Here is a 15867-nt window from a genome sequence, read left to right on the forward strand (position 1 = left end):
AGTACGGCATGCTCTAATGGAACGGCAGAGGAAAATAACTTGAGGGAAGGGGGTACAAATTGTTAGATTCCGTGAAGATATCAAGGGTATTCAAAACGATCCATCGTAAGTGAAGGCAGAGATCGTTTGAATACTCATTTTTGGAAAAAACACGGGTAGGCTCCATCAGCTCTAATAGGGACCGCCCATCCGATGGGGGATTGAAAAATAGAGCGGCATGCTCCAATAGAACGGCATGCTCCAGTAGACCGACGCCTGATGACGGAATCGAAGGATAGAACGGCATGCCACTCTATCAGAACGAATACGGTATGCGTTGAAAGTGGTAATCCCATGATCAGGATCGCCACGTAGGTAGCTTCGAGAAAAAACTCATGGCTCAGTACTTCCGTGCCGCGAATCGGGGAATGACTCGTAGGCTCATCTAGGCAGAGCGAGGAGTCGCCTCCGCGTGAACATCGCGCTGGAGACTTCCCGAAAGATAATTCTTCCCAGTGTCCAGAGGGCAATAATCCCCCCAAGGAGCATAAGCGGAGAATGTCGTGGAAATGTGGAAAATGCGAAAGGATTTTTATCTCTACGACTCGAATCGCTGATCTCTCGTGATGACACCGCTCCGTAGCCTCCAGACTTCAGTCTATCAGGCACTCGCTTCCCTAAGCCATCGCGCGCTCCGTCCCCGGTCGGGGTGTTCGGAGTTTGATTGACTGAGCGCCTCCATAGTCAGTAGCATAGTTAGACGGGGGGCGGCGAAGCGCCTCAGGCGGCACCGAGTATGGGTATTCTACGGAGAAGGCATCGCACGACTCCAGCATCTAGAGCAAAAGGCGGGACGATTTTCCTAGCTCTAGCCATGTAGATTGTGCTAGGACAAGTCTCTCCGACGATTTCACGGAGGGCTCCTTCTCTCAGGTGAAGTGCCCGATGAGTCTGCGAACAGGAGTGTCTCGTCGGATGTCTCGTCCTCTGATGATGCTGATTACTCTCCTGGACAGGAACCGTATAATTACTTCACCAATTACTCGATCATTACTTCCATGATTCCTGTGATCCGAAGCTGATTTAGTTTGCGGGGCCCGTAGCCAAAGCGAGATATTTCCATATTCATATTCCGGCAAATGGAGATTATCCTCAATGCGTTCGAGCATCGAGAACCCCCGACTCCCGCCAGCGTCTCGTCGCTTCGAACACGCAAATGCGCGTCAGGAGGATTCGTCTACGTGCACTGATAGGGTGAGGGCGCACCGCCGAGCACTGTAGAACGGTTCTCCGAATCGTGATTTGTGTTGAGAAGCTACCCAGAATTTTCCTACGGGAAGTCCAAGCATGCTCGATCAGGAACAATGGTTAGTGGGATTCCCTCACTGGTCTGGGAGCCGTGATCTTGGGAGTCAGGCCTGCGGATTCAGGTTTCCGGACATCTCTTGATCGTAGGGTCGCCTCAATCTTCCTAGCTTCCTAGATTTCCATGAGAGATTCTCGTTGCAAGAATCTGACAGAGCACTTGTGATTTCAGCCCTTCGAATGACGGTGCTGAGCAGCCCGAGCGCTCCACCGATTGCCCGGCGAAGGAGCTCGATTTGAATAACGTGATGTACGACGGTAACAGCACTGACCTTGACTGCACGAGACGCTCTTCCTCATTCAGACTCTGCGATCAAGGAGCTCATTGAACTTTCCAGCCTGACCGATATGGTTGAAAAAGTTCGCTCTATGATCGATGCGCGACGATTGGCTTGGAGAGAACGCCGAGTTTTGGAAGAAAACTTCCTCCTCCACGTGGAAGCTCGTAAACAGAGGTACGATGAGCAAATTGATGCGATTGATGACCGGGACTGTTTCGGATACGGGAGTGAAGCCCTGCAATGCACCTCGTATAGACTACAGCTCTCCGTTCCCTCGCAGATTGGATCAGCTTGCGAAAATCGTCAAGCCCCATGTGGATGAGCCCTTTTGGCTGGACTTTCGGAGCTCCATGTTATCTGGGAGCGGAGAGTTCGATGAGCCGAGAAACGCCGCCTGCGATGGCGCAGGCGCCGGAACTTTTCATCAAGCTTCGATCTCACTGGCGAGCTCTGCTTTCGAAGTGCCAGAGCTGGAAATTACGCGTATCGAAGCCGGAGACACTTTTTTCGAAAGCGAATTAAATCAAGGAACGAACTTCGCGACTCCCCCCGAGAAACCGTTGGGCTGTATGAATTCTTCGAGTGAGTACCTATGGAGCCGACGCCGGAGAAAACTTTCCTACCCATTGGGAGAGATTTCCAGGAAGTCGTATGAGCTGACAAAACTAGACCCGCCTCGCATCCTCAGAGTTCGACTCGACGTTCACCGCAAATCCTCATCCACGGACAGCATCTGGGTCCGACCACAATGCACTCTGTCTCAAGTTGGTCGATGATCTGCTCCGTATCAATGAAAGCGGCGTCCCGGTCGCGGGTCTCGACGCCGCTGGTTCAAGATCGTTCTGGTCCGAAATTCTCGGAAGAGTCACCTACGCGATCGCTCCGGACGAAGCGGTTTCCGCGGATTCCAGAGACTTTCTAGCACTGCCTCAAGAGTCAACAGCTCGAGACTCTGGTGTGAGCTCTTGTCTATTTCCGGACAAGAGTTGAGAGCGATTCCCTTTTGGATTCTGGGTAAGGACGATGAGAATCCGATATCAGACGGATGACATCGCTTGATTGGATGCAATTTTAGTACAGAGAGTGGAAATTTTACGGTTATAAGAATTCCTCCGAGTTCATGTTACGCTTGGAGATTCTTACTCAGGATATCAAGTGTTGGGAGTTGGCCTCCGATCTCGGCGAGCACTTGAGGCTGAACGCTGAGGTCAGAAGCTCTCTCTGAGTACCAATTCGAGAGGGCAATAGACTTATGGAGGCAGATTGTCTACACGCACGTCCGAGTGCTTATCGATCGGTTATCATTGTATAGTTATTTCTTTGGAATATGATCGAATATATACCGGATATCTGAGAAATAAAGCAATGCATCCTAGTTGAGCCGAGCGGAGCTTCGTCTTTCAGAAAACCCCGGAACAGGCTGATAGGCCGGCACAATGTTCGGAATCTGCTCAGGAAAAGTCTCATCTATCGCAGCTGATAGTAGGTAGAATGACAGTTGTTCATTGCCACGATGTCAGGTGACTGTCTGAGCGATTTGAGTCGAGTCTGAGCTAACTTCGACTGATTGATTGACTGAGGCTGACGGGCTGACTGAGTCACAGACCATTCGGTAAGAGCCGTTAATCTTCGATGGGTTTGAGCGGGCAGATTCTCACCGTCTTGACCCGTGACTTGACGATGTCAAACCGATCTGACCGAGGTTCGCAGCCAGGGTGACGACAGTGGAAGCGGTCCCACTCCTCCTCTCAGACAGTCAGAGAGCTATGTCAAACGTGAATTACTACGATATAACCAAAGGAAGTCACTTTGAAACATTGAAAAAAGTCGCAGCAAGCATTCGAAGCGTGAAACATATTGTCTGTGATTGACAGCTCGACTCACGAGCGAAGTCACAGCGAACGACGCGACGTCGCTCAGACCATCTTTGCGTCGTTCCCTTCGGGACCCAACCAGCTGATGTCGACGCTGTCGATCTTGGCGCGTTGGATTCAAATTTGGATCGTCGCTGTCACTAGTGCTGTCCTTGACGCCCTCTTCCTCCGGTGGCTCTCTCCACTTCGACTGTCTTCGTGTGTTGTTGGTTGCTTTTGACTGGCTGCCTGGCTGGGTTGGTTAGTGTGTTGGTTGACTGCAGCAGCAGTTCTAGCTGTCGAAAGGTCCCTTCGCTCTTGTGCTTCTCCAATGGATCTGAATGGGTTGACAGTGTCAGAGAAGCGAAATTGTGGTTCTCAAGGGAGAAGGAAAACTCCGGAGAGAGTTCAGCTCCAGAGCTCATCATCGCGATAAACGACGAAGCAGAAGTAGTGTTTACATCGAAAATTCTGCGAAACCTGCTCTGTTCTAGTGCGATGAAAGCATAGAAGTGCAGTAGAACGATTGAATGGTGTTGTTGTTGGCGCTCTCCTCGGGAACAGAACGCTCGTTAAAGTAAGCGCTGCCACTGTCGCTGCTTCTACCACTGCGTGTATCTACCGCTTTAGAGCGATCATCTGGTCGCAGTAGCTTCTCCGAACCAGACTACTCCAGTGGACTGCGATCGTGATCGAGACATGCGGAGGATAAACTCGAATTTATTCGGCTGCCTCAGGCATTGGTTGGAATGATGAAGTGCCACCGATAGAAAGAAACTTCGAATCCATGGCTGGACTTAGCGAGCCCGGACCCACCTAGAAAACCAGAGACGGTCGGTCGACGAAGGGGATGCGAGGATCGAGTGGAAACCGAATCTGAACGAATCTGTCGGAGAGCTCGTGACGAACCTTCCTGGCTCTCGTTCACTGAACGAGTCAAGAGTCTTCAATTAAAGCGCGACAGTTTTCATTGTGGTCAGCAGTATTAAGTAGCCGAGCGAGTCAGTCAGATGGGATGGAGAGGCACTGACGCCAGCGCAAGTCACAACACTATAATCTAGTAGTCAGGGTGGTCTTGTACCCTGAGAACAAGCACAACCGCCGCCACCACCCGCCGCTTGCGCGCTCATTCCTCCCTGGTGTCATGACATTGTGACTCCCGAAACATTCGAATACAACAACGTCCACAACCGCGATCGAGGAACTCGCTGATCTCTGTCACTTCAGAGGAGAGATTCGAAGGCCTTCACCATGTCGCCGAAGTCACCGTCGACGTCGTCCGCAACGTGAGTAGATTTCCTTTCCAACTTCTGAATCGAGGCCTCGAAGGCCCCGCGAGACGTCTGGTAGTCTATGCAGAAGTGCAAACCCAGCGCGAAATGTCCTATCCGGGGTTCGAGCCCTCTAACACACTCTAAATCAGGTGAGCGTTCAAAAGCTGGGACGCATTGTTCGATTTCGAAGGCTGAGTGCAGAGCACGCGAGCTGTTCGACAATTGTTAATTTCTCGAGGGAGAGAAGTCCACCAGATTCTTTCTTTTGATAGAGTGCGGATGCTTTGGGATGTGTACTCAAAGATGATGAAATGTTTTTCTCCGATGGCGAGTGCGTTCTGAACAGGCGGCTCGAGGCTATGCCAGTACCTACCCTTATGCCCCAGCGGCGTGCCCGACCAACATCCTGAACTCGCAGCGAACGACGCGCCCGCCGATAAATTTCTCGAACGCTCGGAACACGCAGCCGTCCTGATCGCTGCGAAGGCGATTGCAGGCAGTGATCTCACTCGCCAGATTGATGAGCGGACACTCGACCGAAGGTCCGCGCACGTTCCGAAAATTACTGAGGTCATTACCTCTAACATGGAGGTTTCACGCTTTCCTGTTTTCTACCTTTACTTTTTTGATTCGGACTCTGATCCTACGGTGATCCGTCGCCGGACCATGCCGTGAACAGTCAGTCGGATTCGTTTGCCCATCCTGAGCTGATCACACTGGTTTGTGGCTTCACATGCCTCCCTCTGTCGAGGTCTGATTTTTGGGCCCTCTTACCATCTTGCTGACTCCCCTGAGCACTGGGTGAGATGGATTTCACACGTTGATAGACTTTGAATGATTCTTCATCGTAGAGGTGAGACGCTGCATTGTTCGTGAGTCGTGAGTGTGCGAAGGTTTTTCATGCCTCGCGCTGTCTCGTGACAGAGCGGTAACAATGACTTCAAAAATAATACGGAGACCTGTTGGCGATGTCTCTGAAAGTCTCGACTTGTTCTGTCTGTCTTTGATATTCCATCACGCCTACCCGACGCCAGATTATGACCGAGAATCATGACCCCTCCCGGAGCGGGATGCTTCTCGAAAGTAGGCGCGAGGCAGATCATCAACTGCAGCCTGGGGATCCAAACGGAAGAATAATATACTTAGATATGTGCGTCAAAAATCGTCTTCGCTCGATGGTAAAAATAAAATCCGGATGCTGCCGTAGTGTCCAGTGTTCCTAGCCGCCTGTCATGCGAAGCCCACGCAGGCTCGCCATCACTCAGATAGAAAGAAGAACATACCCACACCTACGCTCTGTACATGCGGTTGCCTATCACGATTGCCATCAATCCCATCTCTTCCTCTGAGCCAAGTTCATACAATGTCAGCAAAAAAACAACACATTTCTCCTTCTTGGAAGTTATCTCGACCTATTCTAAGGCACTTCCCGACTCTCGCGCTCAGCCTACGAGCACTGTCAGACGACCGTGCTTCCGTCGTTGCCTCCTCATCCAAAGATTGTCCTAACATCGGATAGGAAGGAAAAACTACGCTCTGCCCCTCGACACCTCTCATGCTGCTTTCGACCAGAGGCGTAGCTCGGTAAAAGCCTAGAGGACTCCAACGTATAACAAAAAACTCATTCAAAGATCGTCTCCGATCGCTTGTATGCGCAACGAATTACGTGATGCGAGATCTAGGGCCCCGAGACGGGAAGTTTTCACAATGGGCTCCGGCATGGTCTTCCTAACTGTCTGGGAGTTCTCCTTGCGGTCGAAATCGCGAACTAGTCAGGGCGGTTTGGGGTTAGGCTCCGTCGGAGTCTGAATACTTTTGCCGTATGTATGTATGTATGGATGTATGAGGCCCTGCCCGTATTCTCGAAAGAGGAACGATACGTGTCAGAACACGCTATGCAGCATGTCCCAGATCGCAGATCATCATGCACATGACCTTGGCGTCGGGCCCGGAACGCGGCCGTACAGATATTATGTTGGACGGCGACGTGAGTCCCGATTCACTCACAGTGGAGTCTCAAGCACCGAGCACGACCTTCGCCGAAAAGACGGATGACCCTTCCTCGCGGAGATTTTCCGCCCTTTTCATTATATCGGCAATTATGTATGTATATCTCTTACTGAGTCAGCTATGATCTTGTCTCCAAGGTGACGTCAATCGAAACGGAGAGCCGGGAAACGAGGGGATTTCTCATCGCGTCGAATCGGAGTGGTTCCTTTTTCCTCGAGGGCAGGAGCTTGAAGGCTACTGAATACCTCGTTGGGACGTCGCCGTTGAGACACTTCCGATTCCGGGTCGGTACGCTGTCGTTTACGGCGTTCGAGACGTCATTGTCTTCGTCGTTATTCCGGGCTGAGGAGTCTAGAGGAGAGAGTGCGTCAGAATATTAATTGGAGATCCAACAGAAATATTCGGTAATTTATGGCTCAGCCGAACTGGACGGCCGCGGCCTTCAGACTCCCACGATGTCGGTGAGCGTGGTGAAGCTGAGATGAGCTTAACCACTACTGACAGAGAGGTAGCCAGCTAACAAACCAAGCACTCAGTCAGACACACGGACCCGAATGCAACATCAACGCTAACCTAGGCATCGCTCGGACGAAGCGGTCGCCGCGAGAATTTGGCATTCGAAGTCGATGTCGACTAATACTTACCTCACAATCGTACGCACTCATCGTACTACCGGCTAAACGCGCCTTATTTGGTCACGAGTGGGAATCTCGCAAAAGCATCAGAGCAAAGCGATTAAAGCGCAGCTTCCCAACACGAAGACAGATTGAAGAATGGTACATTCAACGGACGTGCTCGCGCCGGCCGCCATCACCACCACCGCCGCCACCACCTAATGCAACTCGATTCTTGTCGAGTTCAAGATCGGTACTCCCGACACCGTAGGACACTTCCCATATATTTTGTCGATTATATTTAGAAAGCACTCTTCCGCGCCGGGTGTGTTGAAGCCACGACAGTTGTGTTGTGCTTTCTCGCCCAATTCACTTCTCGGAATATACTCGCTCGCGCGACCGACCGAACGTCCGTCCGTCTCGTGGGAGATAATTTACAGGGAACAACGAGATTCACGAAATAGAGAAAAATGGCAGAGCCGTGGTCTAGACCTTCCCATCCGGTGAACTCTCAACGCGCCAGCTGACAGCTTTGATCATATTATCACGAGTCTCACTCGGTCGAACAGTCGCGTCCTCCGCGCTATGTATCAATCTTTTGCCGGTGGCCTCGGACTGTGTAGTGTCGATCATGCTTCCCTCGTCATTTTCGGCCAATAGTTGCTGCATATGCCAATCGAGTCATTCCCAGAAGTTCTTGGAGGAGGATTCGACGACTCTGAGAGATTACTCTCTCATATATTCTCTTGGCGATCGTCTCAGGAAGCTGTTTTTGGAAGTCTCGCTCTGGTCTCGTGAGTCCGGAAATAGAGCTCCCGAATACAAAGAGAGCGCCTGACAAAGGCGTCGGATGAAAATTCACCAAACGATTAGCATTGAATTACGAGCATCGAATCGAACGGAAACCTCCTGTCTCGGATGTCGCCAGTGTTCATTCGATGCATCTGTCAAAGCCTATCAAAACTTCAATTCTATTATCGAGTGACTGACGTCATGTACTAGGCCCTCGCAGCAGCTGGCTGAGATGTCAGTGAGGGCGCGCGAGTTCGCTCGCTCGCCAGCGCGTGAGTCTTGAGCTCCGTGCGAATAGGCAGCAGAATGTCTCTCGAAGTTCTCGTGAAGCTCTCTCAAAGTCAGCTGTTCTTGTCTGGTTGAAGTCGGAGAGCTATCGACAACCATCCCCGGTGGTGGGACGACGAGCCCGCTGGTTCGAACTTCATTCGAAGTGCGATTTGTGCTCTGTGAGGATTTCCCATAACGAAGTCTGCCGGCCCGACCGCGAGATCTTTCCCGTGAGCTCAGCCCGTATGGGTCCATATGGCGGAGTTCTTGTGTGCAGCGCCTTCCAGCAGAGCCGTTCGAAAATTCTCCAGAAAGCTTGCAGCAGTCCAGTGGTAGCTAAAAAGTGAGGTTCGATTCGCGGGATCCTGCTCGAGCTCGACTGTGCTCCATCTCCAGCAAAACTTCCACCCATTAGGTACTTCGGTAGTTCCATCGCGGAGACGTCATCCTTAGATATGAGGGATGGGACACGGAAAACCCTCCGAATCGGAACCAAGGATCTTCGCGATAGTTTCCGTTCCGACGCGTCGATAGCTCAGGGTGAAATCGACCCTGATGGATGGAGCTCATTCGGGAGGATCAAGGGATTCGCGACCAAGACATTGACACGTTATCCGACAGGCTCGAACTCGGAAGCATTTAGCGAAACGAGAAAAATCACCCGATTCGTGTCAAGCTGTCGTCGCGGCCGGGGAACTCGGTCTATTCCGGAGGGGCTCCATCCTCAAAGTCGTTTGGGGACTTCCGTAAATTCGGCCACGCTGCACAGAGCAGCTCCTACCGAGTTCGGTCGGAGTCTTGAGCACGTAGCGGAGCACTCAGCTCGATTGCCGTAACAAACCACATCAGACGCTCGTGTCGCGTTCTCAATCCTGGCGAGAATACCCATGTGAATTCCGAATCTGCATCGCTCGCAATCGTTCGAGGTCGCAGCCGATGCAATCGTCCAATTGCTTCGCTCCAGTATGTTTTGGAAAGCAAGCAAGTTCAATGAGCCGGGAGAGTGAACTCCGAGTACTCGCGGTGACTACAGAGAAGCTATCTCTTTATATGGCACCAGCTCTCGGGTACTCTGAACCGGAGCCTGTCACGGGCAGCATTGATGCGGCTCAGCAACGGAGAATGTAGCTAGCTGATAATCTCGAATCAATACGAGATACTCTCATTTGTCTTTGTGGACATTCCTGCTCCGACTTCCGACGATTGCCTGGTCGCAGCTGAGCGGAGGCAAATGAAATCATGGCGACGTTCATATTTCTCCCCTGCCAATGGGTGGAATGATTCACGGCGAGAAGGATCGTTTCGGGTCGCGAATCGAACACCGTTGTGGAGCGCAAGCTCCTCATTTGGAGCAGAAACTGGCCGTCCGCGATTCGATCCCACGGCCCAGATTCGCCCTCATACAATATGGGCAACGGTATTTGATAGAGAAAGCTTTCTGATGCCCACGAGGTGGAGTTGCCCGGCTCCGGTCGCTCCGCGGCTCGAACGGCCTAGTTCGTGGGAGGAAGCCACCTCCACGTCGAGCAATGCGGATGCAAGTTCAAGACTTGACTATGAAGTCTAATTATTGTCTGACTCTCTTCGAGGAAGCGTCTCACCGAAATAGATTGCGGGAACTCTTTTTTAGACCGCTCTGATGACAGGACCTTGATGAATCACGAAATTTGTGTTAATCATCCCCGTCGACCGCGTACGCCAGGCGCTCACATCAAACAACTGTGCATAACCAACGCACGAGAACGTACATACTCTTTTGGCGTGCTTCCATCTTCAATGACGATACCTACCGACAAACGTCACGCCAACGGTGCGATTCCGCTCAATTTCCACCTCGGGTCAATGATGAGCTCGCTACTCTGTGGCGATTCGGACGAGCGGCCAAATGGCTTATTTTCCGCGTTCAGCTGACGCTGTGAGGAATCGGGGCCTCGATCGAACCCCGGAAGCGAAGACCCATGACACGAGTTTCAGAGCGATACCTCGCGGGGCGGAGTTCCTCGGATGGCAGAGAGGTGCTCCGGAGCTTATCCGAGCTGGCTCAGAGCGGGCCTGAGAGTCCTTTGTCTCATAACAAATCGATTGACATTCGAAGCGTGGGAAGACATCACCCGCAACTGCTGCGGGCGGATGACCAAGAGCAAAGTCGACTCTCGAACTGCGTAGCGATGTTCCTAACCCACGCAATGTTTTGGGTCTCTTTGTACTGTGGAAACTCTACAAGGCCCATCTCGTACGGGTACACCGAGCTTAAACAGCAGTTAAAAAACAGTGGTCACCGTCCGGCTTCGACTTTGCTGAGGACAACTGCTACTATGAGGGGGCCTCGATGTTGAAAATGTGAAGGGTTGGTCTCGTCTACTTTCCTAGGCGACTCGGTGCGAGTAACTGAGCGCGTCTTAATTTTCAGGACCGGTGAGAAGCTACACAGCGATCTCGAAGTACTCCTCCTAGAACGCTCTGAAGAGGGCGTCCTGAAGAAAGTCAATTCCGTTCGCAACCACCTACAGGGAATAGGTGAGCGAATGCATTGGGGTTTGGGGAGCGATTCCGAGCTTTTTGACGGCTACAAGCTCGATGCCGAAGAGAGCTCTGAAAGGGCCACTGTACAGTGCTCGAGCGAGTCCATGTCGAGCCCATGCTCCGTGTTCGTTGCGGATGTACGAAGGAGATATAATTAGCGACAATCCCTCACAGTCGACTCGTTCCAGGCAATTCGGTGGACGTGAGTCCGGTAGCGGCTCTCGTAACTCGGATAGCATTCCTGCTCGACGTGAGTATCAGCAATTTTGTCTGTGCCGCCCGTTCGACCGCGACGGTGGTGTGAAGGCACCCCATTGTTCGGCCTTGATTGACTCCGAAGTCCTTCAGGAAGAGCTCACGCCATCAGATCTTGCCGACGAGGGGCCGTGGAGAGTTTCGGCTTCTGTTCGGCCCGGCGACGATCTTCGGGGCGAAGCGAGTTCTTTCGACCTAGAGGCATCTGGACTTACCTCTGATCTCTGTTCTTCCGTCCAATAGAAATATCCGGATGCATCGGAGATATCGCAAGGTGTCATAACGATCCTTCGGGTCATCTGTACCCACGAAAGGGGTGGAGCGGGCTGCGCGCAGACCCTCGCGTACTCGGAAGCCCTAAATTCGCTCCTCTCGGCGTACTCGCGTCAGAGGAGCATAAACCGAGAGATGTATCTCCTCCTGGCGAAAGTGTGCGTGCACGACAAACTATTCTCGGTGAAGGCGAGATTCACCGGCGTGTTTGGCATCCCCCTTAACGATCTCAACAGCAACGCGGGAGCTGCCAAAGAAATGTCTACGCAGCCCATTCTCCAAGTACTGAGAGCCGTACTTGCTAATAGTGAGTTTTCTGCGAATTCTTCCGACGCGAAAACGACGGTGGAGCCCCTTACCATGATGGAACTACACATGTTCTAATTTCCGCGTCATTTCAGGGCTGAACGTGACTTTGCTGAACAGACGTGGTTTGTTGCCAGCTCTCGTGATGTTGATGAAGAAAAAGCAAGGAGTTATCGATATGGAAATGGTCCTCCTATGCGAATGCCTCGCAGCGGCCAGCAGAAGCAGTAAGTTGTCCGACTGCTCCCTCGACCGTGATCGTTTCCGCGGTTCCCGGAGAGACCTGAAAGTCTATCCCGATGTTGTCTTCCACAGAAAACAGCGTCATGCAGCTACTCGAACAGAATGTGCTGGATCTGCTGTTGCCGTTACTGGAACGCGGAGGCATGTGTACATCGGAGAAGATTCGTTGTTTGCTAGCGGTCCTACAGGTCGTGATTCATGTGGTCTCCTTCAAAATGGGTCGGAAGGCAGTAGCTCGCAAGTCGTTGTGCGCCCAGTTAATGAGTTTGGCCGATCTCATGACGGGTCAGCAGGGCCTGTTGAATGGGATCTCCGAGATCCTCTACAGGTGTCTGCCTCCACTGAGACTGCCCATTGAAAGGACCTCAAGAAATTATACGACTATGTTGAGGGAAAGCTTCAACAAGAGATTATCTTCTTCTCCACCTAATAAGGTTAGGCCGTGACAGAAAAGCCTCACCGGCTCCTGTTTCCTTTCAATGGTGAATGGATTCCGTTCGAGCGTGTTTTTTATCGAGCTTCCACGTATGTACTCATCGCCCCACTTGATTCACGGAAGGTCCCACTTCCTTCACAGGATTCTTCCGATTCCTCATTAGTGGAATTGTTTCGTCGAATCACATCGTTCGATGACAACCTCGAGGATCTTCCATATTTGGGAAATATTGATCGGAAGCAAGTTCTGCTCAACCTTGCCAAAGATGTCGTGCGCCCCCCGCCCGAGGGGATGGAGGCGGGTGGCTGGGTAGCAGAGGCCGAGTTTTGGATGCTGAATCCATCAAACCTGCAGATGAATTTAGAACCCTTGAACGTGTCGCCTGCCCTAGAGTCGTAAGTTGCACCTGCTCGTCATCGCTGTTGTCTCGACGGAGACTTCCAAGAATATCCTCCAGAGAAAAAAGTATTCGGACAAACTGAACACTCAGCTCCCGCTCTCCGATCTCCATCCGAGAGAGAAGTGGATTCCCATCCATGTGCCTCAGTATTGACATACCCCGTGGTGAGACACTGACGCATGATTTCCAATCTTTTTCTAGCTTGGCTCTGTTGAACCATGTTAAAGCCCACTATAACCAGGAGCTGACGACGAAACGTTTTCCTGTTGTATACGACGTCACTCACGGCCCTCTTTTCGAAGACCTCTCGTTCGAATCGCGGTTCGAGGGAGGAAATTTACGGCGGGTTATTCAACGATCTTCGCGGGAGTACGATCTAGTCCTGAACCCGGACGTGAACACTATGAGACATCATTTTTGGTTCTATTTCGGAGTGAAGAACATGACTGCGCGGGTAGTCTACACCTTTAACATCATCAACCTGGACCGTCGAGATACGATGTACACAAAACGTGGAAACGCCGGAGGTCTGTCTCCGCTCCTATTCTCGGATGGTTCGTGGACACGACTCAGTTCCCTCCCCGGTTTCAGCCTTTCGTGCTACAGAAATCACTACAGGTCGGTGGTTCCCGAGATATGAGAAAGTTTCCTCATAAGATATTCCTGACTCATGACCACGATGCTCATCAGCAAGCTTGACGCACGGTGAAGGACCAGGGTTTCATCTTCCGGCGGTCCCTTACAGGCATCCGTTGAAAGGTCATCATTACTATACGCTCTCTTTGACGTTCCTTCTGCCAGCGAACTCTACCTGTTATCTGTCTTCATCATTCCCATATTCGTATTCGTTGCTACGAACCCACCTTTGTACGACCGCTTTCAACAGTAATTCCGTTTTCTACAAGGTTTGTCGTTCGTATTGAATTTGCATGATGGAATATGATGATCATAATGGGAAAGTCCATATCGCGCCTCCCATTCCGAAACTCGACTCCAAGGTTCTATTCGGAAGAATAATTCAAACTTCCTCTCCAGGTTCGGAAGATGTGTAACAGCGTCTTGGGGAACAAGTGTTATTTGTTGACGATCACCGACAAGTCGAACCTGTCGCGAGCAGCTCAAAAGCCAGTGATATTCATTTCTTCGAGAGTTCATCCGGGAGAAACAAACAGCTCGCATATAATGCACGGAGCTCTTCAGGCTCTTCTCTCGGAACATCCGGCAGCTGTTTCTCTCCGAGAAAAATTCGTCTTCTACGTCGTCCCAATGCTGAATCCCGACGGCGTCGTCTGTGGAAACCAGCGGTGCGGCATGGCCGGAGCCGACTTGAATCGCCAGTACGAGAACCCATGTCCGACCCAGCACCCAACGGTGTTCTACACTAAGGCACTTTTGACCTACCTGACTGCCAACAATCGCCCTCCACTCGTCGTGTGTGACATCCATGGCCATTCCCGAGCTCACAACGTTTTCATGTTCGGGTGCGAGGATACCCCAGCACAGAGACTTCTTCCCAACGTTCTACACAATAGGCTCAAATCGTTCAATCAGGGTAAGTATCACAAGCTCAGCTCTTGAAATTTCGATCGGGAAGGGGAAGACATTCCTCTGATTCGCGGGGAATCCGTGACTCCCTAAGTATCCACGCGGTTGGTGGAAAGTATTCCGTGTTCTCTGTCTTCGTGACTGGAGCCTCCGGAGCAGATGGAATATGTTCCGATCGATATCCTGCTCTCGGCCCCTTTCTTCACCGAAAACTGACTGACTAAGAGAGTCGTCTCGAAGACCCAGAAGTAGGCGAAATGAAAGGGGTCAGGTCGCATGAGTTCCATGGTAGGACCTCGCTGTTGGGACTCCCAGGATATTGCGCTCCGGATTTCCTGGGAGCAGCTATTCATCTTGCTGGTTTTGATGATCTTTGGCAATCTCAGCCACAGCGGATGATGAGAGTCGATGATCTGCTAGGGAGCCGCCACATGGGCACCGATGAATAAAGATTTCAAGCATTCCTCCTCGTTCTCCGAATCACACTTACTCGAATTGCGCTCCATCAGGTCAGTGCACTTACAAATTGGAGGCCTCTAAACGGGGGGCGTTGCGAATTTCCGCGTGGAAGGAACTGAATCTCTCGCTCTCCTATACGATGGAATGCACGATCGCAGGCTGTGATTCTCGGGGTTATAAGGGGTTCCATCTCGGGGTGGAGGAGCTCAAAGAAATCGGACGGGAGTTGATCTTCGCCCTGGACGAAATCGGCGACAGCCGAGAGAGTATCGAATCGATCGCGGCCAAAACAGACTTCAGCAAGCAGAATCTCAGGTACCTACCCCATTTCCGCTCCCCAAAGGAGTATGCAAGTTTATATCGCTCGATTCGATGATGAAGGAGATTTTCCCCATAGACATCTGAGCTACGATAGACTACCTTGGGTCTGATACCTAAATTCGTTTCCAGCGTGCCCGCCGAGAAAATTCATTGCAGCGATTCATCCTCATCATCAGACGACGAAGCCAACGTCATCGAAGACGACGATTAGGTTTCTGTGACGCTGAGCCGGCGATGAAGTCATCGAATCACCTGCTTTAGATAAAGCGGAGCTTGCGGATATACAATACATACGGGATATATAGACGCCTCTTCTAGGAGGGACTACGACTTACTGGGAAGAAGTGAATCTAAACTGATTTTTGGCCAGGGTCCCCTCAGCGCCACCTCGATTGATGATTGCCGTCTGGTCCTGCGGCCGGTCTTTTTTACGTTATACACTATTTCTGAGTTGGAGACCCGATATTTCATGGGTCAGTAAATGAGGTGGAGTCTCTCGTGCAATTGTGAGCCAGTCGCAACAGATTATAATATTCGTATACAAGTTATCGACAGGAGTGCGCTTGGTCCACCCGAACAATCCACATAGCTTTGTAAATGGTGCAATTAAGATCCGATCGAATTACTCGTGATCGAGAGATCTTCGATACGATAGCTGTCTCATGCGG

At 51.4% G+C, this 15867-nt stretch overlaps 2 protein-coding genes across 2 annotated transcripts; both read left to right on the forward strand.

The window, feature by feature from the left end:
- The first annotated feature begins 1222 nt into the window (after nucleotides 1–1222).
- LOC100905428 (uncharacterized) lies at nucleotides 1223–3000 on the forward strand. Its single transcript, XM_003742145.2, has 5 exons — nucleotides 1223–1346; nucleotides 1517–1594; nucleotides 1683–1799; nucleotides 1906–2207; nucleotides 2314–3000. Exons 1-5 carry the CDS (start codon nucleotides 1327–1329, stop codon nucleotides 2613–2615), a joined length of 819 nt encoding a protein of 272 aa, XP_003742193.1. The 5' UTR covers nucleotides 1223–1326; the 3' UTR covers nucleotides 2616–3000.
- Nucleotides 3001–8683: 5683 nt separating this feature from the next.
- LOC100906738 (uncharacterized) lies at nucleotides 8684–15534 on the forward strand. Its single transcript, XM_003742154.1, has 12 exons — nucleotides 8684–8781; nucleotides 10849–10955; nucleotides 11150–11211; nucleotides 11460–11796; nucleotides 11891–12022; nucleotides 12111–12472; nucleotides 12616–12869; nucleotides 13076–13492; nucleotides 13620–13779; nucleotides 13910–14426; nucleotides 14929–15193; nucleotides 15329–15534. Exons 1-12 carry the CDS (start codon nucleotides 8684–8686, stop codon nucleotides 15408–15410), a joined length of 2793 nt encoding a protein of 930 aa, XP_003742202.1. The 3' UTR covers nucleotides 15411–15534.
- Nucleotides 15535–15867: the final 333 nt, after the last annotated feature.

The sequence above is a fragment of the Galendromus occidentalis genome, unplaced genomic scaffold, assembly GCF_000255335.2.
Source record: "Galendromus occidentalis unplaced genomic scaffold, Mocc_1.1 scf7180000077293, whole genome shotgun sequence".
Lineage (NCBI taxonomy): Eukaryota > Metazoa > Arthropoda > Arachnida > Mesostigmata > Phytoseiidae > Galendromus > Galendromus occidentalis.

Bases quoted from the DNA above. Each gene is read 5' to 3' on its own strand.
- LOC100905428 (XM_003742145.2), top strand. From the start codon at position 1,327: ATGCTCGATCAGGAACAATG. The intron at 1,595-1,682 runs GTACGACGGTAA...TGAACTTTCCAG, and splicing joins CTCGATTTGAATAACGTGAT to CCTGACCGATATGGTTGAAA. The intron at 1,800-1,905 runs GTACGATGAGCA...GTTCCCTCGCAG, and splicing joins GTGGAAGCTCGTAAACAGAG to ATTGGATCAGCTTGCGAAAA.
- LOC100906738 (XM_003742154.1), top strand. From the start codon at position 8,684: ATGGGTCCATATGGCGGAGTTCTTGTGTGCAGCGCCTTCCAGCAGAGC. The intron at 13,780-13,909 runs GTTTGTCGTTCG...CTTCCTCTCCAG, and splicing joins GTAATTCCGTTTTCTACAAG to GTTCGGAAGATGTGTAACAG. The intron at 14,427-14,928 runs GTAAGTATCACA...GCGCTCCATCAG, and splicing joins GCTCAAATCGTTCAATCAGG to GTCAGTGCACTTACAAATTG.